Source organism: Notolepis coatsorum (assembly GCF_963971535.1).
Source record: "Notolepis coatsorum genome assembly, chromosome: 18".
Classification (NCBI taxonomy): Eukaryota; Metazoa; Chordata; class Actinopteri; order Aulopiformes; family Paralepididae; genus Notolepis; species Notolepis coatsorum.
This window is the reverse complement of record NC_140182.1, coordinates 86047457-86074250: the sequence shown is the minus strand read 5'-3', so window position 1 is coordinate 86074250 and position 26794 is coordinate 86047457. Positions and strand designations below refer to the sequence as shown.

At 43.2% G+C, this 26794-nt stretch overlaps 1 protein-coding gene across 1 annotated transcript in view; it reads left to right on the top strand.

Annotated features, from left to right (window-relative positions):
- Positions 1-23549, top strand: part of slc6a13 (solute carrier family 6 member 13) — a gene marked incomplete at its 3' end in the record, with an annotated part of 34253 nt that extends 10704 nt beyond the window's left edge. Inside the window, exons 7-14 of the mRNA XM_084334238.1 lie at positions 7495-7598; positions 11193-11317; positions 12242-12354; positions 13078-13215; positions 21589-21691; positions 22141-22241; positions 22859-23029; positions 23385-23549. Coding sequence (XP_084190364.1) covers positions 7495-7598; positions 11193-11317; positions 12242-12354; positions 13078-13215; positions 21589-21691; positions 22141-22241; positions 22859-23029; positions 23385-23549 — 1020 coding nt within the window. The remainder of the gene's footprint in view (positions 1-7494; positions 7599-11192; positions 11318-12241; positions 12355-13077; positions 13216-21588; positions 21692-22140; positions 22242-22858; positions 23030-23384) is intronic.
- Between the last annotated feature and the right edge of the window lie 3245 nt (positions 23550-26794).

Here is a 26794-nt window from a genome sequence, read left to right as displayed (position 1 = left end):
GTTGCACACTCTGCTGGAACATCTAGAGCACAGGCACACATATGGTAGACTCCTTTTTGTTGACTTCAGTTCAGCTTTCAACACTATTCTACCCAACAAGCTCCACAGTAAACTGCACAAACTCGGACTGAACACCACACTATGCAACTGGATCTTGGACTTTCTCACAAATCGCACACAACATGTCAGGATTGGCAAGCACACATCCCCCACCCTGGCCATTAGCACCGGGGCCCATCAGGGGTGTGTACTCAGCCCACTTCTCTACACACTTTTCACACACGACTGTTGTTTCTCCTCTCCATCTAACCTCATAGTAAAATTTGCAGACGACACAACAGTGCTTGGCCTCATCAGAGGGAATGATGAGACCTCATACAGGAGGGAGGTTGAGCAACTAGTGGAGTGGTGCGATGGTCATAACCTTGCTCTCAACCCCACGAAGACCAAGGAGATGATCATCGATTTCCGCAGGACTGGTGACCTCAGCCACTCTCCACTGGAGAGGGTTTAAAAATTTAAGTTTCTGGGCGTGACAATGTCTGATGACCTGTCCTGGGGGGTCAGCATTGCCTCTGCTGTGGGCAAAGCACAGCAGCGCCTTTTCTATCTTAGGAAGCTTAAATGGGCTAAACTCCCACAGGGACTGATGGCCAACTTCTACCACTGCGCAGTAGAGAGTGTACTCACGTACGCACTACTGGTGTGGTTTACTAGCTGCACCAGGGCAGAGAAGGAGGCCCTCCACAGAGTGGTCAAGGCTGCGAGGAGGATCACTGGAGCTAGCCTCCCAGATATCTCCACAGTCTTTACCTCCCGCTGCCTACGGCGTATACATAATATCTTACAAGACCAGTACCACCCAGCAAACCATCTCTTTCAACTGCTGCCCTCTCGTCGAAGGTACAGATCCATCCAGTCCGGAACCAGCAGACTGACCAACAGCCTCTACCCACGGGCTGTCAGGATGCTCAACGACAAACATCAACTTGCCCCCCCCCGCATCCCACCCCCGGTGACATGACTCCCACTCCCACATTACAACAATAACTGTGAACCGGACTTGCATTGCTGCACTATACAATATTTCAATATTTCATCCTTTGCAAGTCAACGCCCCCCCCCCCCCTCCTTCCATTAACTCACTGGACTGAAATATTTATATTTATTAATTTATTTGCACTAGCACTAAATGCACTTGGGACAATGATGGTATGTTATATATTGAGGACATTGGGACATTGATACTTTATTACTATATTACTATTATTATTGACATTATTATTTTGCACATGCTATATCTTATGTTTGTATGCCAGTGGTGATGTTCCTAACAAATTTTCGTTGTACCAACAATGACAAATAAAGATCTATTCTATTCTATTCTACATGTTGTCAAATAAATTAGGCTACCTACAGCTTCTCTGTAAATGTTTACATCTGTCAATTTCTGAGCATCCTCTTGGTAGTCTAGTTTTTTATCACATGGTGTTTCCCTTGTTCTACATTCTTGCATGTCAAAATGTTTCAGGATCTTTTCCACATATCTCTTCTGGGATATTTTTACACAACTGGCAGACTGTTTGAAGTCCATGCCTAGAAAATGTTTAACCTACCCAGGTCTTTCATTTTGAATCTGGTGGAGAGCATACTTTTCACCTGCTCTATGTTTCTATAGTGTTGTACGTCCTTCCCTCTCTGCCACCCCGTTCTGGTGCGGGGAGTAAGGACATGACGTCTCGTGTCTTATCTAGTTCCTTCTCAACAGTGATTGGAACTCTCTATTTGTGAACTCGGTTCCGTTGTCGGACCTCAAGCATCTTATGTTGCCATAAGGGGCTACATCTGCAAGGAATTTCTCCGTGGTCTGGAGTGTGTCACTCTTTGCTTTGAGAAAGTAAACAAACACTGCCCCTGTACACACATCTGTAAAAGACTGTACATATTTAAAGCCACCTATGGACTTGTTGCTTACTGGACCGGCTAGATCTGTGTTAACTAGCTCAAGTGGTACCTTTACTTTTTCTGTGGGACTTCTGTTTCTCGATTGAGTGAACTTCCCCTTTATGCACACTTCACATTCTTTGTCAGGTCTATGCTTTTCACCTTTAATGTGCATGCCTTCTGTCACTGCTTGCAGTTTCAGTAAATCCTCGTAATTACAATGACCAATGATCTCATGCCATGTCTGAATATCGTGACTGTCACATTACACATATTGTTATTATTACACTTATCGTCATCATTACACTCTGTTTGTAGATAATACATTCTTGTACACCTCTATGTTAAATCGTGTACCGTTAGGCTCTACAAGAACATCTTTACCTTCATTGAAGAACACTTTGGCACCGTTCGCAGTAGCAGATTTGACAGAGAATAGTTCTTGTGGGAACGAGGGTATGTAGAGAGCGTTCTTTAACGTCACTGTACACCGGCGCCCCTCACTGTCTATGAGGCATACCTGTGCGTCTCCTCTCCCCTGCGCCAACCCGAATGTGCGCTTCCCGTCTGCCAGCTCCATGCTGTGTCTCTCCGGCTCGAAGGTGTTGTCAAAGTTCTTGAATCGATTCTTATCGTTGATGATGTGGGACAACGCACCTGTGTCCACGATCAGTCCCTTCCTTTGGACCTGCTGCTGCTGCGTTGGCTGGGTGACGTACGTTGTCTGCGCCCCGAAGATGAAGTCCTCTCGTACCGCTGCTCTCCAGGCGTCGTCTCGACTCGCCTCATGTCCACCGTTGTCGCCATCTTGTCCACAGTCGCCATCTTGTCCATGCGCGTACCGAGCGCTCTGGTCACGTTTCTTTCTGCACACTTTGTCTGTGTGCCCCGTGGATTTGCAGAAGCTACACCAAACAGTCTTTGTGCTGTTATCTTTCCGATGCCCTTTTTCTCCGCATCGCCAACACGCCAGCTCCGTCGGGGGTCTGGTCTTCTCTCTCGGTGCCGCTCGGGCCTTCAGCACCCTCTCTCCCGCCTCCGCGGCGACTGGGTGTGTGTCTTCTGAGGCCTCAAAGTTTCGCAACTTGGCCTTGAACTCCCCCAGCGACATGTCCGCTGAACCGTGTGTCACCAGTAGTGTGAATGGTTTGTACAGCTCCGGTAGTCCTCTCATAACCATCGCCATCATTAGTCCGTCGCTCGGTGCTTCTCCTGCACTCTTAAGCGCCGTAATGATCTGCTCAGCCTTTGTCCTTAGTGTCGCGGAATATCAGCCCCAAGCTTGTGTCGTCTAGCAGTGGTGCTAACTCGCAGTATGCGTCTGCATTTTGCTTGGTGTCCAGGGCTCGCGCGGCCGCCGTTACTTCTCCCGTGGGGGCCGTCAAGATCGTTGTCTTCAGTCCCACTCCGTGCATACAGCACAACATTCGCTCTTCCCAGAGCTCATAGTCCTCTGCTCTTCCATTGAACGAGGGCCATTTGCTCCTTCCTTTGGTCGCCATCCTCTTTTGATGGTAGGCGTAGCTTTAGCTCCCGTTAGCCTTAGCCACGCGGTGCTTCCGGTGCTAAACTGGCCTATACTTCAGCTAAACTTGCTACCCTTATTATTTCGCCCCTGCATGATCTGGGCCCATAACCTGTTGACAGAGTCAGCTGTGGAGCGACAATAATATGTTCATGACGACAAGGTTCCTCTCTTTAGCCTTTGGCGTGGTTTATTATCACATTGCACACATCAGTACACATGAGACCTTCTCTTATGAGAGCGACGGAGGAAGAGACAGAGGGGCAGGGTGCGAACCATGGGGGAGCTAGGGGAGCCACAGTGTACACAGTGAAACAGGCTCATTATACGCACATGCACATCTGTAGGAAAAGGTATGAACATGTAATCTGTTAGCTTAGCGGTGTGCTCTTCTACGTGGCCTCAGCTGACCAACCCATGCAGATTCTTCTTCTGAACAAAGTAACTTTTCTTGCACAATACAGTTCCCTACCAGATACATTCGCAAAAAGGGTGGCTCAACATGAGTGAAGTATGACCTCTCGGAGATGCTCAATCCAGTGACAGCCTAAATCATTAATATTAATAGAACTGCTTGTGTTTTTAGAGGCCGATACGCATATCCCCATCACCCCATTAACACACTGGACTGTTTACTGTAAACACAATGAGTCAAAATTGAAGACACCTGCCAATGATGTGAGAACACCTATATAGGCCAGTTTAGAATGCACAGTTTGCTGAAGGTGCCAAACAGCAACACAATGGACAGAGGCAGAGTTCGTGTCAGAGGTGGAATACACAGAGGAGGAGGAGGAGGAGGAGGAGGAGGAGGAGGAGGAGGAGGAGGAGGAGGAGCAGGCCAAAGAGGGAGAGGAGCAGGCCAAGGAGGGAGAGGAGCAGGCCTAGGAGGGAGAGGAAGGGGACGAGGAGGGAGAGGAGGAGTGCAAGGAGGAAGAGCAAGACAACCACGTACGATCATCACAGATGAAATGCGAGCTACTGTCATTGACCATGTCATTGTCCATGGAATGTCAATGACAGAAGCTGGACAAAGAGTCCAACCCAACCTCAGCAAATTCTCAGTGTCCACCATAATTCGGGCATTCAGAGAACACAACAGGTATGTACTGTAGTTACTTTGTCTAAATGTTTGTAGCCTACTATCTAAATTGGTTTCACCACAGTACCTTTTGCTGGGGGAGACTGGACATTTCCATTGATGTTTGTATTGTAGACTGTAAGTCTTTTTTGTGAAGAGTGAAAGCATATTTGTTTCTATAGGGTTGAAAGATTGCCACATCGTGGTGGAAGGACTTCCCTATTCACAGCACAGCAAGAGATCCCCCTTTGTGGGCATGGTCCGGGAAAACAACATCATCAGACTCAGAGAAATAAAGGAGAGTCATAGCTGACAACGTCAATTTTGGAGGCATTGGACAGAGTCAGCGTGGCCACAATAGACAGAGTCCTCCGTCGCCAGAAGCTACGCATGAAGCAAGCTTATAGAGTTCCCTTTGAGCGTAACTTTGACAGAGTCAAAGAGCTACGTTTCCAGTATGTGTAAGTAAGTATACATACGGGTACACAATGTTGATTGTTCAAAATCAAATCAAATCAAATTTATTTGTAAGGCCCGACAACACACGTTAATGTCCCCATGGGCCGGACACGTCTTCTTTAAACAACTCAAGAAGAAACATCACAATAAGTCAAGAACAAAACAAGGACACCATAAAGTCCAAAAGAATTTAAATAAATGCAAGCACAGTACAGTGGGTGTACAAGCCCACTGTACTGCACAGTAGCCCACAGTGTAGTACTCCTTCTGTGACACTACCTGTCTACCTGCACTCTATTCATTTCCACAGAGATTATTCGGGTTGGACGCCATGATGAGACCCCATGAATACATGGCTGTGGGGGCTTACCCAGGCTGGGTCCGGCATGCCAGAGCTTTCTTCCCCCGCTGCCTGGCGAGGGAAAACATAGTCTGCGATGTCGACGCGGTCATGTGGCCTGACCCCGCCCGACGACGTGATGCACAGGTCCCTACACAGGCCCCCCCACAGGCCCCTGCACAGACCCCATGATTGCGGTCGTGTGACCTTCCACAATATACTTGCACAAAAGTACCACTTTACATACAGGAATTTGTGACATGTTTTATTTTGTACAGTATTTCCCCTGTATGCTATTGCTCTCTTTTGAAATATTTGGGGGGAAATTTCTGATGTCGAGAGAAATGGAATGGCAAAGTACAGGTTGTCATCAATAAATAGTGTTATATTCCCCCAAAAAGAATCTGTTGATTCTTTTGAGAATTGATTACTATACAGATGTGATTATTATACAGATGATGGGGTATTTAGAACATAACACCCTGAACATTGTGTTTTCAATTTGTATTGAAGTGTGTGATGGATACCCAATAGTGTTTACATATTTGCAAACTGTGAGGACGATTTTGTTGTCAAAGTTTGGTTTTGGCCATAGGAGCAACAGTTTTGTGGTGAAAGTTTGGGTTTTGGAGTGAGAGTTTGGTTTTGCAAAGAGAATGCGAGTTTTTGTGGAGCTAGCTTGAGAAAAGTGTTTTGTGTTTAGAGTTTAGTGAAAACGGAGGGCAATTTCCTGAAATGTGTTCTGACATTCGAGAAAAACTGTAAGCAACGAGGTTGTGCATTCTAAACTGGCCAATATGGATGGTGTCACATTATTTGCAGGTGTCTTCAATTTAGAGTCACCGTGTTTAAGCAATGACACCTGTGCTTTCATTGTGTTCAACTTTTGATGACTGAGTCTACCATTTTGCATCGTGTGAGCAAAATGTGTTCAGTGAATGAGAATGTGTTCATATTGTTGTGCAACATGTGTTTTAGCAAGTTAGAATACGTTTTAGAAAGTGCGAAAGTGTTTAGAGTAAGTGTGAATGTGTTTAGAGTAAGTGCAAATGTGTTTAGAGTTCTGCAACATGTGTTTTGGCAAATGCCAATGTGTTCAGAGTTTTGTGAAATCAGAGATTGAGGTGAAATGTGTTTATAGTTAAGCCAACTGGGGGCCTGATTTATTAAATGTGTTTAGGCAACTGGTCATTGTGCTCAGAGATCTAGAAATTGTGCTTTAGCAATCGAGAAAAACTGTAACAAGAGGACGGGTGGTAAACCCTGGTGGACGACGACATGAGGAATGTGTGCAACAGCTCCCAGGACTTCAGGAGAGAGAGGGAGAGAGGGGGAGAGAGAGAGAGAGAGAGAGAGAGAGAGAGAGAGCAATTTCACAACCGCTTCTTCATTCTGGCACTTGGTGTGAAATAACAACCATCATACAGTTGAAATGAAGTGTGTGAGATGAGTTATCTTGGAGTTGGTGTCTGGGGAACATCTGCCTTGCGGTGTGGTGTAGCCTGTGCTTGTGTCGCTTGGTCAATCAGAGCCTCAATGCTGGCTGCCAGCTATTGTATCTAAAACATGCCCCGGCGCTCTGGGACCACTTTTTCCTGCATCGAGAGAACAAAGAGAGCACTCATTCAAAATGTGGAACTGCAAGCTGGCAGTACCACACTCTGTGCAGCCGGGCAAAGGGAACAGAGACTTGTCATTACCAGTTTGGCATTGTCAGGGCCGTTCGTTGAGAGGGTGGGTGTAGTACGGTAGGGCGAAAGGGGTTCAAGGATTCGATAGATGCATGAGTGGGTCTGTGACGAGTCAATGGACGTAATTTATCCCCCTTCCCCAACGTGAAGTGGTATCTCAAGAGGCTCTCTGTGAATGGTGAGAGCAGACCGTGCCAACCATCAGACACAGTGACATCACACAACGTACTTATCCAAGAATCTGGTTCTTCTTTGGCCCCCGATGATTAAGTTTGCCTGAAGAGAGGCCTCTAGACCAGATGCTGTAGGAAGACGCAAGTTTGTTGTTTAACCACTGCAAATGTATATTGTTTTAGCAATGGAGTATGGACTCCTTCATCAATTAAAAGGTAATACAGTAGCTGTTTGGATACTGTTTAAAAGAATTAAAAAAATTAAAGAATCCTCTCCCAAGGTATGGATGGATGCTGGGACGCAGATCTTCTTTTCCTATGCTATCTGCCTGGGCTGCCTCACTGCCCTGGGAAGCTACAACAAGTACAACAACAACTGTTACAGGTTGGTGTTGAAATTAGGATCCAACAGACTTCAACAGCACACTGTTCTTTACTTCGTCTCTGATCTTCAATGGCCCTTTAAAGGGCAGAGGTTAACAAAATGCCAACATAACCATATGGCCTAGAGTCCTGTGTTCTATTAGTGTCATCGTTATCTTTATGGTGACTCGTCATACTTTATAGAACTAAGGTACAATATAAGGAATATGAAGCTATAGGTTACCAAATATGAAGATATAGGTTACCAAATATGAAGGTTTGCCGAATATGAAAGTATAGGCTACCAAATATGAAGGTATAGGCTACCAACCCCCTCCAATGTACACAACCCCCTCCAATGTACAGTTTCTTCCCCCTCAAATGTATATACTCTCTTTTAGAAACTCTGTCTCTTAAACAGTACTGTATATTTGTATATCTTGTATGTCATAAATGTCTGGATGTAACAGTACTGTTTATCTGTATGTTGTGTATGTCATAAATGTTATGATGAGTTGAAAATGGGGGACCCTGATGTAAACAAGACGAAAGTCTTTCTCTGGTCTGCATCCCCTTAACAATTGTACAGCATGTATTGAGCCGTACTGTATTGTACCCATTCTGCAATCTGTTAATAAAGTTTTCAATCAATCAATCAATCAATATATATATTGTGATCTAATTTTTTTATCCTAACGCCCAGCTTTAGTATCAAGTCAAACACAGAGGGCGCTCCAGTAGCACACCACATAGCGAGCTGAGTCGCGAAGCGGTCGTCCCGGGTTCGCTTCCCACACCCGGTGACCATTTGCCGCATGTCCTCCCCTCTTCTCCTCCCGTTCTCCCCCTCCTCTGTCGGTCCTGCGCGACCAGGAAAATAAGCTGTAAAAATTCTAAAATAAACCTTAAAAAAAAAAATAGTCAAACACAGAATTGAGGCCTACACAGAATGTGTATGTAGTTCTCTTTCTTCCAACATGGCTGCGTGCAACAATTGGTATAAACACTTTAAAAAGAAAACGCAACATTTTCTATGCAGTGGTAGAGCAGGTAAAACACTGGAAAACCGAATTACTGTTCCAATTCGACTTGTTTACCAGCTCCCCTAATAAGACAAGTTAACACATTATTAAATTGTTTGTTGATATATTTCTCATATATCAACACTCTTCCAACGTGGATCTGAGATGGCGCTGCTAAGACCGGCTGCCTATCTGTGCGCTCCGTCGAGACTGTGCTTACTTTTGTTAATATTTATAGTTTTGAGAGCTAGTTACGAGCTAGTTACGTTTATATAGAGAGATGATAAATTAATTAAACGTGATTCGAACTTGTCACCAACTGACCATAGGCTTCACAGCAAGCTGACGAACGAGTTGAGCTAACCGTCGATGTTAAAAGTGAGTGACGAATGTATAATTTACACTTGTGCCAATTGCCTACTTATTATTAAGCTAGGTATTGTGCGAGCGTTGCTTGATTAACCTGCGTGGTTATTATGTAGGGGGGATTACGAATGCATAATGCCGCGGCAACCTATTAATATTACCTATGCGACCTATGTGACACACATTAAAGATGGCGGCTTTGTGTTTTTCTGGAGAGCGTTCTGAACGAGCGTATTCGCGAAGGAGAGTGCCTCTGCCGCTCTGCCGCGCTAGCGCGCGGTCACGTGGCCGTCGTGGCCAATCAGAGAAACGCTGAACGGAACGCTGAACGCGTATCCCCGGCCGCGTCCTAAAAGTCTGTGCCGACCAACTGGCCCCGGTATTCACTGACATATTTAACCTGTCCTTAGAACAGTCTGTCATCCCCACCTGCCTGAAGAAGTCCACTATTATCCCTGTACCTAAAAAATCCAAGCCTGCTTGCCTCAACGACTACCACCCTGTAGCTCTCACCTCCATAGCCATGAAGTGCTTTGAGAAGCTAGTAAAGGGCTACATCTACTCCTCCCTCCCCATCAACCTGGATCCCCTGCAATTTGCATACCGCCCCAACAGGTCCACGGAGGACGCCATAGCCCATGTGCTGCACACAGCAGCATCACACCTGGACAAGAAGCAGGGGAACTATGTGAGAATGCTATTCATCGACTACAGCTCAGCATTCAATACCATAGTCCCCTCCAAACTCATAGCCAAGCTCAGGGACCTGGGCTTGAACTATGACCTCTGCCAGTGGGTCTTGGACTTCCTGACGGGCAGACCCCAGGTGGTGAGAGCAGGCAACTGCACCTCCTCATCCATCACCCTCAACATAGGGGCCCCCCAGGGCTGTGTTCTGAGTCCCCTCCTCTACTCCCTGTACACACATGACTGTGTGGCTCAGCGGAACAACAACACAATCATAATTTGCTGACGACACAGTAGTGGTGGGCCTGATCTCTGCAAACGACGAGAGGGCCTACCTGGAAGAGGTCAAGGTCCTGGCGGGATGGTGCCAGGAGAACAGCCTCTCCCTGAACGTCAGCAAAACAAAGGAGATGATTGTGGACTTTAGGAGGTCGGGGGTCAGGGACTACAGCCCCCTCAGCATCGACGGGGCACCGGTTGAGAGAGTGAACAGTTTTAAGTACCTCGGAGCCCACATATCCGAGGACTTGACATGGACCACACACATTGACAGTGTTGTGAAGAAGGCACGACAACGCCTCTACTTCCTCAGGCGCCTAAGGAAGTTCCAAGTCAGTCAGAAGATCCTTAAGAACTTCTACTCATGTACAATAGAGAGCATCCTGACTGGCAATATCACCTCCTGGTTTGGGAATAGCACCGCACAAGACCGTAGCAGACTACAGAGAGTGGCACGTTCAGCCGAACGCACGATTGGAGGGGGGCTTCCCACTCTCCAGAACATTTACAACAAGCGGTGCAGGGGTAAGGCTAAGAGAATTATCAAGGACTCCAGCCACCCAAACAACTGCCTCTTTGAACTGCTGCGGTCAGGCAAGCGATACCGGAGTCTCATGGCAAGCACAGAAAGACTCAGAAGAAGCTTCTATCCCCAGGCCATCAGGTTGCTCAACGAACAATAACACTATGCAACAACCATCAAATGCACTCACAACACACACATCCACACACACACACTCACTTTAAACAAACAACACACTGCAGCACCCACTCTCCACACTTTAGAACACCTAAACACACTTTATATGTATTGGTAAAGGATTTGCACTACAACCCATACCTCAGTACACCTTACTGTAAATTGTACCTAAATTGTACCTCATCCCATTTCTGCTTTGCACTATATAGTATATTGTATATTAGTATATTGCATAGTATATTGTATATTGTATGGTAACTCAGTTACTTCTATTCTGCATCGAACATTGTACATATGTATATACTGAACACTGTCTACGTACGTGACTTCTATTTTTACTTCTATTTTTACATGCTATACTATTTTATTTTATACTTATCTTTTGTCTAGCACAGTCTCTGGAGCATAACAGAAAGAAGCATTTTGTACAAAAGTATTCTGTACTTCTGTATGACAACTAAAGAAACTTGAAACTTGGAGGACAAATGGGCATCTAAGCATTCTGTGAAAAGCCTCTGTTAGGCCGTCTAATGTCTGCGTCTCCCTTCTGTGTTGTTCCCAGGGACTGTCTGTGTCTGTGCTTCCTGAACAGCGGCACCAGTTTTGTGGCCGGCTTCGCCATCTTCTCCATCCTGGGATTCATGTCTTATGAGCAGAACGTGCCCATCAAGGAAGTGGCTGAAAGTGGTTGGTGCTGCTCAGAGACCCTCGCGTGACCTTGGAATCAGATGGTTCTATATGACATATTGGTCAAAAACTAGTTATTCGTATAATAGCTCTGCAAACATGTGGTGGGTGAAGATAGATTTTTCAAATGTGTATTTATTATTGTATTTAATGGCTATATTAGGGATGTGAAGAGTGAAAACGATTCTGAACGTAGATAGAACCTTATCATTCCAAGGTCACACTCTTGAATGTCTCATTGAATAAACACATCATCTGCATCAGGGGACCTTCTTTTAGAGGCAGTGCATAGACCAATAGTGCTTAAAGCCACACTGGACCTACATTATGCACACAGTTCTATTTATCTACACCGAGAACAACCTGTTCCAATGACCACTGCTTATTATCCATGTCCACTGCCAAACTACATTAATCCATAAAATGTATGGATTAATGTAGTTTGGCAGTGGACATGGATAATAAGCAGTGGTCATTGGAACAGGTTGTTCTTAGTTAATAGTTCTGATCTCGTTGATGGGTCGGGTCATGGTGGGTTTACAGTTCACACGTTATGTAGGGATAATATCCTTGGTTTGCAAACAGTGTTGAGGAGCATTGTCACTACCTGTAATTAAACTTTAATTACACCTGTAATTTAACTACATTTTGCAGTAGCTTGCTGGTAGTTCAACTAATTTCAAATTTGGAAAGTGAACTACTTTAAGTAGTAAGAAGTAAAGTGTAGTTAACATTTCTCCTGAGGGTAGCTTTTCTCCGACTTCTTCCAGTGTGAAGTAATTGGTAGCTTGCAAAACAATGTTTTCAAAGTAGCCAGCCCCAACACTGTTTGTAAATATGAACAAGATGAATGAACAATCATCCACCCACCCACCTGCCCACCCATCCATTCATTCAGTGGTATTTAACCCTCTCTGCCAACAGGTCCAGGTCTGGCCTTCATCGCCTATCCTCGGGCGGTTGCCATGATGCCGTTCTCTCCTCTGTGGGCCTGCTGCTTCTTCATCATGATCGTCTTTCTAGGGCTGGACAGCCAAGTGAGAGAGAGAGAGAGACACACACACACACACACACACACACACACACACACACACACACACACACACACACACACACACACACACACACACACACACACACACACACACACACACACACACACACACACACACACACACACACACACACACACACACACACACACACACACACACACACACACACACACACACACACACACACACACACACACACACACACACACACACACACACACACACACACACACACACACACACACACACACACACACACACACACACACACACACACACACACACACACACACACACACACACACACACACACACACACACACACACACACACACACACACACACACACACACACACACACACACACACACAAGTCAAGTTGAAACCATTTGTACTCTTCTATCTGTTGCTTGGGGGCGACAGTGGCTCAGGAGGTAGAGCGGTCGTCTGGTAATCGGAAGGTCCCCGGTTCGATTCTAGTTCCTCCCGGCAGCATGTCGAAGTGTCCTTGAGCAAGACACTTAACCCCTAGCTGCTCTTGATGAGCAGGTTGCCTGTGTGAGTGAGTGAGTGGGTGAATGTGAGGCATACTGTAAGTTGTAAAGTGCTTTGGATAAAAGCACTATATAAATTCAGTCAATTCAGCCCCCACACACACGTTCTGCTCCTCCTAATGACACATCATCTCGCCTCCCTCTCCGTTAGTTTGTGTGTGTGGAGAGCCTGGTGACGGCCATGGTGGATATGTACCCCTCCACCTTCCGGCGTAAGAACCGCAGGGAGCTGTTCATCCTGGCCGTGGCTGTGGTCTCCTTCCTCCTGGGCCTCATCATGCTGACGGAGGTGGGTCACCGCGTCCTCACTTCATGACCCACACTCCTCATGTCTCTCTACGCCTGTACGTCACATCCTGCTAAACACCTCTACCCGAGAGAGACTAAGTCTGTAACAAATCCGGGCATCCGCGACCAAATTAGTTTGAAAGAAAATGCGGCTATAACGTTGAATTCGGTGTACAGATAGAGTATCATTGATAACCTAAAGTTAAGCTTGGCTGAGTTATGCAATGATTATGTAGTTATCAGAAAGGCAAACGGGCTAATAGTGCTATGTCTTTTCTGTGTAAGGGAACCATACCTTTATGGCTGCGTTCAACGCTGTTTCCATGGACACAGTGAATAGACAAGGCTGCACAGATGCTGTGAAATTTTATTATAAAAAAATATTTTTTTTTTTTATTTATATAATTTTTTACTTATTTATTAAATATATTAAAATATATGGGGGGGAACAATAATGTAATATTATTTATTCAATATGTTATGGAAAAATAATACAAGTAGCCTATAGGTATCACTGGTTAGTTTACTTCCTGTTTAGGGCAGATATGTTTGACAGTGGAATGCAAGTGGAACGCCAATGGAAACAGACAGAATTGACAAAATGCCATATTAGGCTTTCCTGTATCATCCTCTGACAAGATGAAGGTGCTCTGAACATTCTGACACTCTGCACTTGGCATTCTCTGAACAGCGAAAAACTATTCAGCTGTCTCAGCATGTCCACAATAGAAACACTCTTTAGTTTGAGACAAGGTCAGCTGTCTCAGCATGTCCACAATAGAAACACTCTTTAGTTTGAGACAAGGTCAGCTGTCTCAGCATGTCCACAATAGAAAAACTCTTTAGTGTGAGATAGTTCAGTGTGTCACTGTCCACAATAGTGTCGATAAACTATGGACATAGTTAAAGGTCCATAAACTGTGGACATAACTATGGACATAAAATAAAGTACTTCTATTCTATTCTATTCTATTCTATTCTGTTCTATTCTATTCTATTCTATTCTATTCTATTCTATTCTATTCTATTCTATGTGTCCATATTCTATGTACTTTCCACATTCCACTATGGTGGAATGAACTTCCCCACCACAGTCAGCACAGCTGAAACCCACCCCTGTTGACTAAAAACACACTTCTTCAATCAATATCTGAATAAAAAAAACTAAATAAACAATTTCTTACTGTCTTTTACTATTATGTACTTTGCTACTATGTCTATACTACTATCTACTATGCTACTGTGCTACTATGCTATGCCTACTACTATCTACTATGCTACTGTGCTACTATGCTATGCCTATACTACCTACTATGCTACTGTGCTACTATGCTATGCCTATACTACTACCTACTATGCTAATAGTATGTCTATACTACTATGCACTCAGAGCACTCAAGTTCAACACTGCTAGACGAACAATACCACTTACCCATAGCTGCCAGAGATGTACCCCTTCAGCTGACTTCTTGTACACAATTTTGCTTTGGATAAAAGTGTCAGCTAAATTACTAAATGTAAATGTATTATGTACTATGTACGCTCTCAAGAAGGATGTGTTAGTTAGAAAAACACAGGATGTGCTGCCCTTATCTGAAATGTGTCTCCGGTGTGTTGAAAAGCAACAAACCATGTGTTAACACAACATCTTAATACAACACATCCATGACAGCATCTATGACCATTTTCATCCCAAATGTCACAGCATGGAATGCAACATATTTTTTTTATTTGATTTGATTTGATTTATTTTGAAAAGCAGTAAAACATATTTACAGCAAATCGAGGATGTCACAAGAAAGTCGTGGGACTTATTAGCATTGAGGTCCTCATTCAATTAACAGTTAATACCTTAAAGATACATTACAATACAAAAACATATGACATTACAGCAGTGGCGGCTGCTGACCAAATTTTTTGAAAACATATTAACATTAGGTGACGGCGCACCTGACCAGACACAGATGCAAAAAATGACATATTCGGTGACGGCGCACCTGACCAGACACAGATGCAAAAACATATTCGGTGACGGTACACCTGACCAGACAGATGAAAACATATTAGGTGACGCGTGACGGCACACCTAACCAGACACTAGGGGTGTAACGGTACACAAAATCCACGGTTCGGTACGTACCTCGGTTTTGAAGTCACGGTTCGGTATTATTTTCGGTACAGTAAAAAGAATATGCTTTTCATTTATCTATTTATTTATTTAACTGTATTAAACAATATAAAACGAATTGGCCATAATTTACTGAGCAAACTAATGCTTACTGCTGTAACCTACTAATACCACTTAATGTAAATCTGAAGATTATTATATAGCAGATGCCTTGGACAACTGTAGCGTGTGCTTGTTTATACAGAGCCCCTTTCATGAGCAAGCCCTGCTTGAATACAGGGGCAGGGCTTGCTACAGTCACGAAAGGGGCTAGTTTATACAGAGCTGGTATGACTTGCTGGCTGAAATACGGACGAGAGGGAACTAGGTAGCGGGGCTCTATTACTTTTAACATGTGCTTAAACCCTGTGTTCTCGACAACTGAATATGGTCGCAGATCTGCTGCTATAAAAACACATATGGCGTTTGTTATTGCTTTGACCCGGTCTGAATTAATAGCGAGATGCTGCTTGAATGCCACGGGGAGCTGGGTTTGCTTCTTCAGTGTACCAGTGATATTCACATTAGGGTGATGCCGTTTCAAATGCGTGATAAAGTTTGCAATAAAGTTGAACAATGCCGGCAATGTAGCCCCTTTCGTGACTGTGATGCAAGGCTTGCATCACAAGTGTGCATCACAGTCACGAAAGGGGCTAGCCGGCACGTAGCTTTAGTGCGATCCACCTGTCTTTGTCCATTACTGTGGTTAACTGGGAATCCGAAATGATCCCAAACGGGAGACTTGAATGTTGTGGGAGCATCTTCTAGCTCTGGCTGGTCAGTTAGTATTGACTCGCCATACTAAGGCTAATATGCTATGCTGAATTACAGCTCTTGTTCAGTGTAGCTGCGCGCTGCGTGGGATGAACAAACAACATCCGGTTAGTTGTGCACGTTATATTAGGGCCGGGGGGATTTAAGTTCAGCAAAAAAAGGTTCCATGCCTGTAGCTAAGGGGCTACACAACCCTGACTGTATTGAGATATGTTAGATTAAACCACTACTAAAGAATATGTTAATGGCCAGACAGTATAAGTACACAAAATGGCGGACACTCTATTAACGGCGCAGGGACAGGGATACAAGTAGAACAAGCATTTTAATAGTCATAGCAACATACATAGTATATATCACGGTTCTCTTTTAATAATAGAATGTCAGTGCAACAAAGTCAGCGGTAACGATAGTTCCTATACTACGGATACTCTACCGGTGGAGCTCTGAGTGGAGTGAGACGAAGCGAGGCGCCACAGGGAAAAGCAAGATGGTGGCTGGAGACGGTGGTTCTCTCTAGAGCTCCGGCTCCAGAGAAACTGTAGACTGGTGGGATAATCCTGTTGTCGCTGGGAGAAGGGGTCTCGTACGGAACCGGTCCTTGTATTCCTAGCGCCCGATGGCAGGGTTAATAGCTATTAATCCAAAAGCCCGTTGGCATAGATGATAGCTAGTTAGCTCCGTCTGTACTGGAAGCTAACCCGCAGGCGGTCTCCAATGAGTAGTTATGTCCAGAACGTCGCTGGGTTTAACTATAAGTCTCTCCACGTTACTTCGCTTACACAAGTCACTATACTGTGCCAATAATGGCTTGACAATATTATAGTGGTATCTAATTAGCCATACGGCTCTCTATAACGATACACTGCTCTCGGTCTGTGTACAACTGCACCAGACGTCTTCTCTCTCGCTCTGTTAGTTTTCCTGTTAATGCTGCTGCTGCACGTCTTCTCCCCACACACTCTATATTAGTTCCCTGTGGACTCAGCCTGTTCACCTGTACAGATCAATGCGCTCTCTCGATTGTCCGGGCATGTCTGAACATGTTCTGAAACATGTCTAGAGGGGGCGCGCGCCTGGCGCCTACGGCGTTAAGAATGGGACATATACAATAAGGCGAATGATAAGTACTGTTAGGCAAACAGATGACGTAAAGATATATATCTTATATATATAAACAATATATAAGTTATACAAATTAATAAACGCAGATTTTCAGTGTTAATCTGGACCTTCAGAACAATACCGTTGCAATCGTTCGGTGCATAGCGCATACTGTACCGGAGGACCACATTGAGGCGGTACAGTACATATCCGCGTACTGTTACACCCCTACCAGACACAGATCAAAACATATTAGGTGACAGCTCACCTGACCAGATCAAAACATATTAGGTGACAGCGCACCTGACCAGATCAAAACATATTAGGTGACAGCGCACCTGACCAGATCAAAACATATTAGGTGACAGCGCACCTGACCAGATCAAAACATATTAGGTGACAGCGCACCTGACCAGATCAGAACATATTAGGTGAAGGTGACAAGGAAGCCACAGACTCATACCCCCCTGACACTCAACTAACCGCCTCGGACAGTCCTTCATACCAGCGGCCATCAGGCTCCACAACAGTGGGCAGGGACTGCTGCCAGACATCGACCTAGAACTAATAGGAACCCAAGTAGGACAATAACACTACCTTATGCATACTGCACCTTATCTGGATACTGTGATACTGTGAATAATGAATAATGTATATTTCAGTTAGTTAGATAGTAAATTATAACACTACCTTATGCATACTGCACCTTATGTGACACTGTGAATACTGTGAATATATATTTCAGTTAGTTAGATAGTAAATTATATTGACCTATTTGTTTACACTGCTTGTGTTGTTTTTACTACCTGTACCCCCCCCCCCCCCCCCTTCCCCCATGCTGCTATGATGCCTGAATTTCCCCAAGGGGATCAATAAAGGAATATCTTATCTTATCTTAAAAGGAAAGATGAAATTACCTACCTGGGTTCCATCCTAGAGGCAAATCTTTCCTGTGACAAAATGGGATCAAATGTAATAAAACTAAGTCAACCAACGAACTAGATTCCTGTACCGGATCTCCTCTCTGGTAAACAAGAATACCTTGAAGACTCTAACAGGAGAACTCATTCAAGGGTACTACGACTATGCTTGCACCTCATGGTACCAAAGCACCTCAAAGGCACTAAAAACAAGATTACAAACATCACAAAACAAACTGGTCAGACTACTGCTTGACCTTACTCCTAAAACGCACCTCACCCCTGCCCACTTTGACAACCTAGGATGGCTTAGAGTAGACGACAGAGTACAGCAACTTGCAATGGGCCTGGTCTACAAGATACACTACACCACTAAGATACCCATGTTCATGTCGAAATACTACCAAAGGTCAGTGAATACCACGACCACAACACCAGAGGGAGTTCCACAAATCATGTTCAACCCAGATAAAATCATTTAAAAGGTTTAAAAAAAAAAAAAAAAAAAAAAAAGTATAACTTAGAAATGAGATTGCATAGGTCTATGAATCGATATCGCGATTTTGTTTCGATTAATTGCCCAGCCCTACTGTGTACAGTAAGTTAGCTTGGTGATCATCATTGCGATGTAATATAAGCTAAGCTAAAGCAAGGTAGCTAACAAATTGGCTAGCTACTGTTAGCATACAAGCTTTTACAAACACTGTACTTACTTTTTCATCCACAACTTTTTTTCTGATCCAGATGCATAAGTCCTCTCCATGTTGCTGATTTATACTTCGGTCCTTTGGTGCAAAGTTTCATTTAGCCTACAGTGCTACTGCTAATGTTACTGACTGGGCTGGGCGCGTCTCTACATTTCGTAGCTCCATTTCTGCAGACCCCTCTCTGATTGGCCACTGTTGCCCAATCGCGTGACGAGCTGTGTCTTTGCCCATTTCCGCGTCGAACAGCCTGCAAACTACCTGGCGTTCTATCGCCATGCTCTAAGACAAACTCTAACCTTAACCAACTTCGAAAGAGTGCCTAAGCTTAACCAGTGTAGAAACAGGCGTGGGCCAATCAGAGAGGGGTCTGCAGAAATGGAGCTACGAAATGTAGAGACGCGGGCTGGGCTCTCCAAGCCCTCTCAAAGCAAGAAATAGGAAATAGGAAATGGTGTTCTCTGAATGGTGTAAAAAAAAGTGTCAGAACAGTCAATCATTCAAGCCCCATTCAAATGTATGAGTGAGGTTTAGTCTCACTACCCGCCTTTTTTTAAACTCAAATACCCGATTTTGATTGGATAATTATATTCTTAAGCCCAACCTGTGCACCTATTTTAGCACTGAGTGATTGACATCTGTGGCCATTACTGCAGTTATGGGATCAGGCCAGATCAGAGAGCTCAGAGCTGTCACTTGGACATTTTTGAAGAAAAAAAATATTCACTGGCATTGTTTTTTTCACAGAGGAAAACATTTATAAAAAAAAAAAAAAAAAAAAAATTATAATAACAATAATAATAATAATAACAATAATAACAATAACAATAATAATAATAATAATAATAATAATAATAATAATAATAATAATAATAATAATAATAATAATAATAATAATAATAATAATAATAATAATAATAATAATAATAATAATAATAATAATAATAATAATAATAATAATAATAATAATAATAATAATAATAATAATAATAATAATAATAATAATAATAATAATAATAATAATAATAATAATAATAATAATGATGATAATAATAATAATGATGATGATGATGATGATGATGATGATGATGATGATGATGATGATGATGATGATGATGATGATGATGATGATGATGATAATAATAACAATTTAAAAATATATATATATATATTAATAATAATTTTTTTTTTCTTCCTTCTGTATATTACTCTTTCTGTATATTACTGGTGAAGCACTGCCTCACTAGTCATGCAATAACATCCACTGCATTACAGTACATACACAACAACATGTGCTCCCTATTTTCTATTCTAATGACCCTCTATAGGGGAACCTTTTCCAGCTTTTATCTGCTGCTTAAAAGGCCTCAGATTGGTTGTCAGTTTGACACTGATGTCGAGATCGTTCCACTGTGTGGCACCTATGTAAGTAAATTAACCCTTTCCCACTTTACTGTTAAAAGCAGGATGGCTCACATCTGCATATTCCCATATATCCACCAACCTTTGGGTTGAGGTCCATTTGTGATTCATGGCATTTTAACCTTCCATGTCACGTCACAAAACTGGAATTGGAGGAGACTGTCAGAGGTTCCCCTTCATGGAATCAAGGATGGGCCTTTTAAAATGAATCCTTTTTTAAATGTTATATATATATATATATGTTTATTGAATTTTCAGTGCAAACAACATTTACAAATTATATGTGCTTGAACGTTTTCCATTAGGAACACAGAACGGAATACAAAGGACGACAGACATCAAAACAAAGTGACAGACAGATAAACAGTTTACAACAAAAAAAAATGTATAAAGAAAAAAAGAAAAGAAAAGACATACAAATAAGGAAATTAATTTAAAAGAGTCAGTACAGTGATTCATAGGTCAACCAACTCCGGTGTTGATTTGAGATGTCATGCTCATACCAAATCTATTGCATTGACAGGTGCATCACCTTCGGTCTACTGGAGAGCGGGTTAGAATAAACAGAGAATGTAGGGTTCTACGGCCAGTTAGAAGTGTGTAAGAATAAACTTGTGCCCTTGGGGACATAGTTCTGGTTCAAGGCGAGCATGTGCTCCATGCCCCCACAGGGTATAGAGGAGTATATTGTAAACATGTATCCAAGACATCTGGCTGATAGACTCCCAACACAGTGTCAACCCACTAAACTCCCCTGTTGACACTCGTCTGTGGCCCTGTACATCCAATCAAAGGCCATGTTCATTCATATGGATGTGACCTTGGAATTTAATTATAATTCTAGTTCTATCTGACATTTGGGCAAAAGTGTGTTATTCATATAAGGTATTGGAAAATTATTATTTATTATTATCTTTGACAGTATTATTTGATTTGATTCATATTATGTACATTTTTATTTAAGTAGGAAGAAAATGTAAATGTTTACAATAGTTTTGTTCTATGGGATGTGGAAACCTTAAAGCTCAGTATCTCAAATCTACTCGTAATGTAGATAGAACCTTATATTTCCAAGCTCATGTGGATCATATTTCCTCAGAAATCTTCTGAAACGAGACTCTCAATCTGGGGCTTCAAAGTATCCTATATTGGAAGGTAATGAGTTAAAAGCCTCACCTTTCCAGTACGAGAGAATGCCATCTCATCTCTAACCCACTTGTGAAAGTTCCTGGTGTCCCACCATCCCCATGTGGCTGTAAAACATACTATGTCTCATTCCACAGGGAGGCATGTATATCTTCCAGCTCTTCGACTACTATGCAGCCAGTGGGATGTGCCTGCTCTTTGTGGCTATTTTTGAGACAGTTTGCATTGCTTGGATTTATGGTGAGTAATCTATGTGGGAATGCATGCATTAACAAGACAAAGCCTTTATGTTCACAGGCGACATACAATAAGCACTTTTCATCCTCATCCACTGTCCTCCAGCACGCATCTAATCCATCGAAATTAAAAGGCCCTCTCTGTTTCACCAGCAGACTGGTGAGGCCAAACATGGAATGAATGCAATGTTATTTGGTTTTGATGGTTTATTTGATGGTTAATTAATGAACTAGTCAATCACATGTTCATTAATTCACTAAATGAAATATACAGCGAAAAAATAGATCAACTGTAATAATCTATTAAGCAGGGGTTGTGGAGTTTCACAGTTTACTGGAGAGTGACATCTCAGAGGATGAATGTTTTCATCGCTGTCTGACACAGATGATTGCTATTTGCTATTGATTGATGGCTGTCTCCTGTGTGTCCTCCTTCTCCTTCACGGCTTACAGGGGCGGACCGTTTCTATGACAACATAGAGGACATGATCGGCTATCGCCCCGGCCCTGTCATCAAATACTGCTGGATGTTTTTCACTCCTGCTACCTGTTTTGTGGGTCACCTTCCTTTTCCACACCTACAGTATCTCTCAATGACATCCTATGTCTACTCCCATGAAAGGAGAGCAGCCCCTGGTGGTTCATCTTGTAAACGCCAGTGGTGAAAGAAGTACACACTTTACTTAAGTAAAAGTAGAAATACCAAGATAAATGAGTACTCTGGTAAAAGCTAAAGTCCTCCATTTAAATTCTACTTAAGTAAAAAATATATAAAGAATAATAATATTTCCTATTGAAAGTATGCATTCTACATGATGTTTGTTTATTCCAGTGCTTGGGAGCATTCAATCCTTGATCCATTGACCTCTATAGTTTATGTTAAAGTGGTTCAGTTGTGCTGCTCTGATTACGTCCTCTTGAAGTTGACAGGCTTCAAATGTGAAAGTATATAATCTTCATACCCTTTTGCCATGTTTTCTATGCAAAATATTTTGCTTCAAAGTAACTAGTAGTAACTGATGGGTTCAGATAAATGTAGTGGAGTAAAAGTATAAAGTTCCCTAAAATGAAAATACTCATACGTAAAGCACTTTCCACCACTGGTAAATGCATTTCAATTTGTGAATAACCACAAATGACACAAGGCATCCCTGTCTGTTTCTCCCTCCAGGGGACCTTCGCCTTCTCCTTGATCAAGTACACCCCACTGAAGTACAACGATGAGTACGTGTACCCATGGTGGGGCTACGGTGTGGGCTGGATCCTGGCCCTGTCTTCCATGCTTTGTATCCCTCTCGGGGTGGCAATAAAACTCTATTATACCCCTGGGACATTGAGAGAGGTAAGTGTTGAATAAATAAATCCAGTTCTTCCCGGCAACAAGCTAGCAACTATACCCATTCTTACTTAATAATTGGGCCGAGTGCACAAAGATGGCTGCCTTTGTTTGATGTCATTAGCCTCTTGCTGTGCAAAGCATCTGAATGTCCAAATCCTGCCAGTTGGGAATCACAGGAAATGCTGATTGCACAGTAGGGGAGCCCAGGAGGACTAGATTCACAAAATGCTCTGCTTCCACTCTTGTTGTACAATCGCCATAAACACTTTCAGCCTGTTACAAACAAAGCAGCACACCTCAAAGGTTTTTCACCATTTCGCTCTGATTCTCTTCCCTCTGTCTCCTTGCCTTTGCATAGCGCCTTACTCTCCTGACCACCCCCTCCGATGACTTACCCAAGTCCAAGAAGGAGCAGGAGAAGCTGCTAGCTATCTTCGCTGCCGACGGCAAGAGCCTCCGTCAGAAAGCGCCCCCGACCAAGGACGGCTACTTCCCCGTGGATGAGAAGGAATCCAACTGCTAGAGCCTCGCACAAAGTTGGAAGCAGAGCCTCCCGGGGGTCAAAGGTCACTCCCCGGTCTCAACAGCACCTCCATCCCAACACTCTTCTCAATACTTCACCAGATTAGGTGGCGAAACAGATGCAGAGACACTTGAGCGTTGCCGCCTTGCTCTGCTGGTCCTATCAGGAAACCCTGCCAGTTATTGCTTCTGGTGCTTGTACAGTACTCTCACACACGATGCCACGCCCTGCCATTCTGGCATCGTGTGTGCCATTCTGCCAGACTCACCTCTTTCCCCCGTTTCTGCTCCCTCAGCTGTACAGTATTTGAACTAGGGTTGTTTTGTTGATTGTTGGTGTACACACTCACTCCTAAGTTAAAGATGTCCACTTTGCCGGTCTGAATTGGATCCTTTTCAGGTAGTGGAATGGATAAGACTGCGTGGTTCACATTGTGCGGAGGGTTCACGGTCGAGGCTGTCAGAGGACAGGCGCAGAGAGCAAAGTGCCTGCTAGTACCTAGGCCTAACAAAAATAATAGTTGGTTTCAGGTTGGTTGTCAGTTTGGCCATGGGTAGGTAGGGATTTTTTTTTTTTTTTTTTTTTTTTATTCTTTCCCACGGCGACTATGGATAGGGAATTTCTTTATTTAATTAACCCTTTCACTGCCACACGACAGAAGGTTAGCCCTTTACTATCACACAACCGACGGCGATGCTCCATCATTAGCATCATTAGCTCCGCGGATGCGGAGCTAATGATGCTAATGATGGAGCATCGCCGTCGGTTGTGTGATAGTAAAGGGCTAACCTTCTGTATTGTCACAGTGAAAGGGTTAACCGGCTGTCGTGTGGCAGTGAAAGGGTTAAAATGTTCACAACAACATGGATGCATGTACTCTGCCAGCATGTTTAATATCCATAATACTAAATGTTTGACTAAGATTTCTATGAAACTTTATTCTAAAAAAAAAAAAAAAAAAAAATGATTTTTTTTTTTTTTAATATATAATTTTTTTTTTAAACTCATAAAATATATTGGGTCGCACCTAAATCGGCAGGGTCGGTCGGCAACCTGAAACCAACCATTATTTTTGTTAGGCCTAACCACCATTACAAGTGCCGCCGTGAACTCAGATAATATGGTTGAGCCCGGCTCTCTAGTTGGGGTCGCCGTGGAGTGTGGAGTGAGTTTATAGTGGTGCGTGTAGCAAGGTTGAAACCTTACAATGGTGTAAATTCAACTCTAAGTTAAATATGTCCACTTCACCACCTGAATTGGATCCTTTTCAGGTGGCGGAATGGATAAGAATGCGGTGTAGGAGGCCGTCGGAGGGTGGAAGGTGCCGAGCGTGAAGTGCCTGCTAGTACCCAGTGAACACCGTTACAAAAGTGGGGGTTGTTTTTTCTCTCCTTTTCGCGGACATCTCTAATGATCAGTGCAGGACATGATGCACATCTTGTTTATTTGTTTGATTCTAATGCCTGGCTGCTGTGTGTGGAGAGCTGGTGTTACAGTAGGTGTCATATGAATACACTGATCATAGGAGTTCACTTGAAATCCAGTTACTTGTGGATTTGCGCTGCCTTGGTGTTACATGTTACATAGAGTGCACCACGGTGTGTTTTCTATGACAGGATGTCCTCATCATGCTGACAGAACACAATGTACTGTAGGTGCCACAACGCAGAAGTGACATTTCCATTTGGCCACACCCCCAGGTTCAAAACCTCTACATTGCTTTACTCTGGACACTGTATGATATTTTGCAATAAAAAATAAACACTTGGGATCTGCTTGAAATGTTTCTTGGCATCGCTAACTTTGTGCATTGATTGACCTAGCGGAACAGCTCCTCTGGAAACGGCTGTTCATGGCACAATACTAGGGGTGAAATGGTGAAATGTAGAAAAAGTTGTTCATTATTTTCTTAGGCAATTATCTCAGTTGAGACATCACTGCCACGAAACTGCCTTTTGAAACAGGTGGCCTGGCCAAATGGTACAGTGTGTCACTTGTGTGGTATTATTGGTGAGAACAACTCCCATTCAGTTTGACTAAGTTGGGATCAGAATTGTCTTGAGCTGACAAGCTTTTAATTTCATGGAATGTTCTTGCATCCAGTTTCATCATTTTGATGGAACTGTAATTGGTTTAATTGAAAATGAAACGACCACAACCCTGTTAAGTATAGTCAGTAATTTTGCTGGTGTCATTTGAAATTTATGTATAGGTCTTTAGATTCCATGTATTTTATTGTTTCTTTTGCTTGACTTTGCCAAGCTCAGCAGATATGCGTGTAAATTTTTTTTTGCAGGATCGGATCCACACTCAAACTGTGGACATATTCAAAATATTTCTATGATGATGCGTTTCAGTGTTTTTATTATTGTCGTTATCTTAAGAATGGCACTGTGACCCATGTTCATGAACGATCATAAATCCCTCTGGGCTCGACGTAGTTGTATCCAACTTAAAAGCACTAGTGCTGCAAATAGAGGTGCTGATCTGTGACCCGTTTTACCAACAAGTCAAACTATGATTTGAGCTGTATCAATACTCCTTATCTGAAACGGTATATGAATATGGTTCTAATTGTATTCAGCGTTGCCTCATGTCCAATGCATTGTGTTTGGTGGAATCTAAATGTGAGGTGCTGAAAAGAGACAATTATTTCATGTGGCTCGGGAGGTAGAGCAGTCATCTGGTAATCCGGAGGTTCCCGGTTCGATTCCCACTCCTCCCGGGCAGCGTGTCGAAGTGTCCTCGAGCAAGACACTTAACCCCTAATTGCTCCTGATGAGCAGGTTGGCACCTTGCATGGTCGCCTCCATCGTCGGTCTGTGAATGTCTGAGTGAATGGGTAAAATGTGAGGAACAAATTATAAAGCGCTCTCTGTTTCTGTTTTATTTGTAGATTTGGAAACAATGTTGTCAATGTGATTAATTCATATATTTTTTATAATGGAAAGGAAATGTGTCTTGGATGACAGTACATACATTTCTACAACATGCAAACTCCACACAGAAAGGCCCCCTGCTGGGGTTCAAACCCAGGACCATCTTGCTGTCAGGCAACAGCGCTAACCACTGTGCCTCCCCAAAACAATTCTATTTTACTGTATTAAACTCAGTTTCTGTAGGACATAATTGTCATCACATTTCATTTCATTTCAGACTGAATTTCAGACTGTCAATCTTTCAAATCAGTACAAGATGGAGAACTTGGCTATAGTGTTAGGTTGCCTGGTATGGGAATATACAGT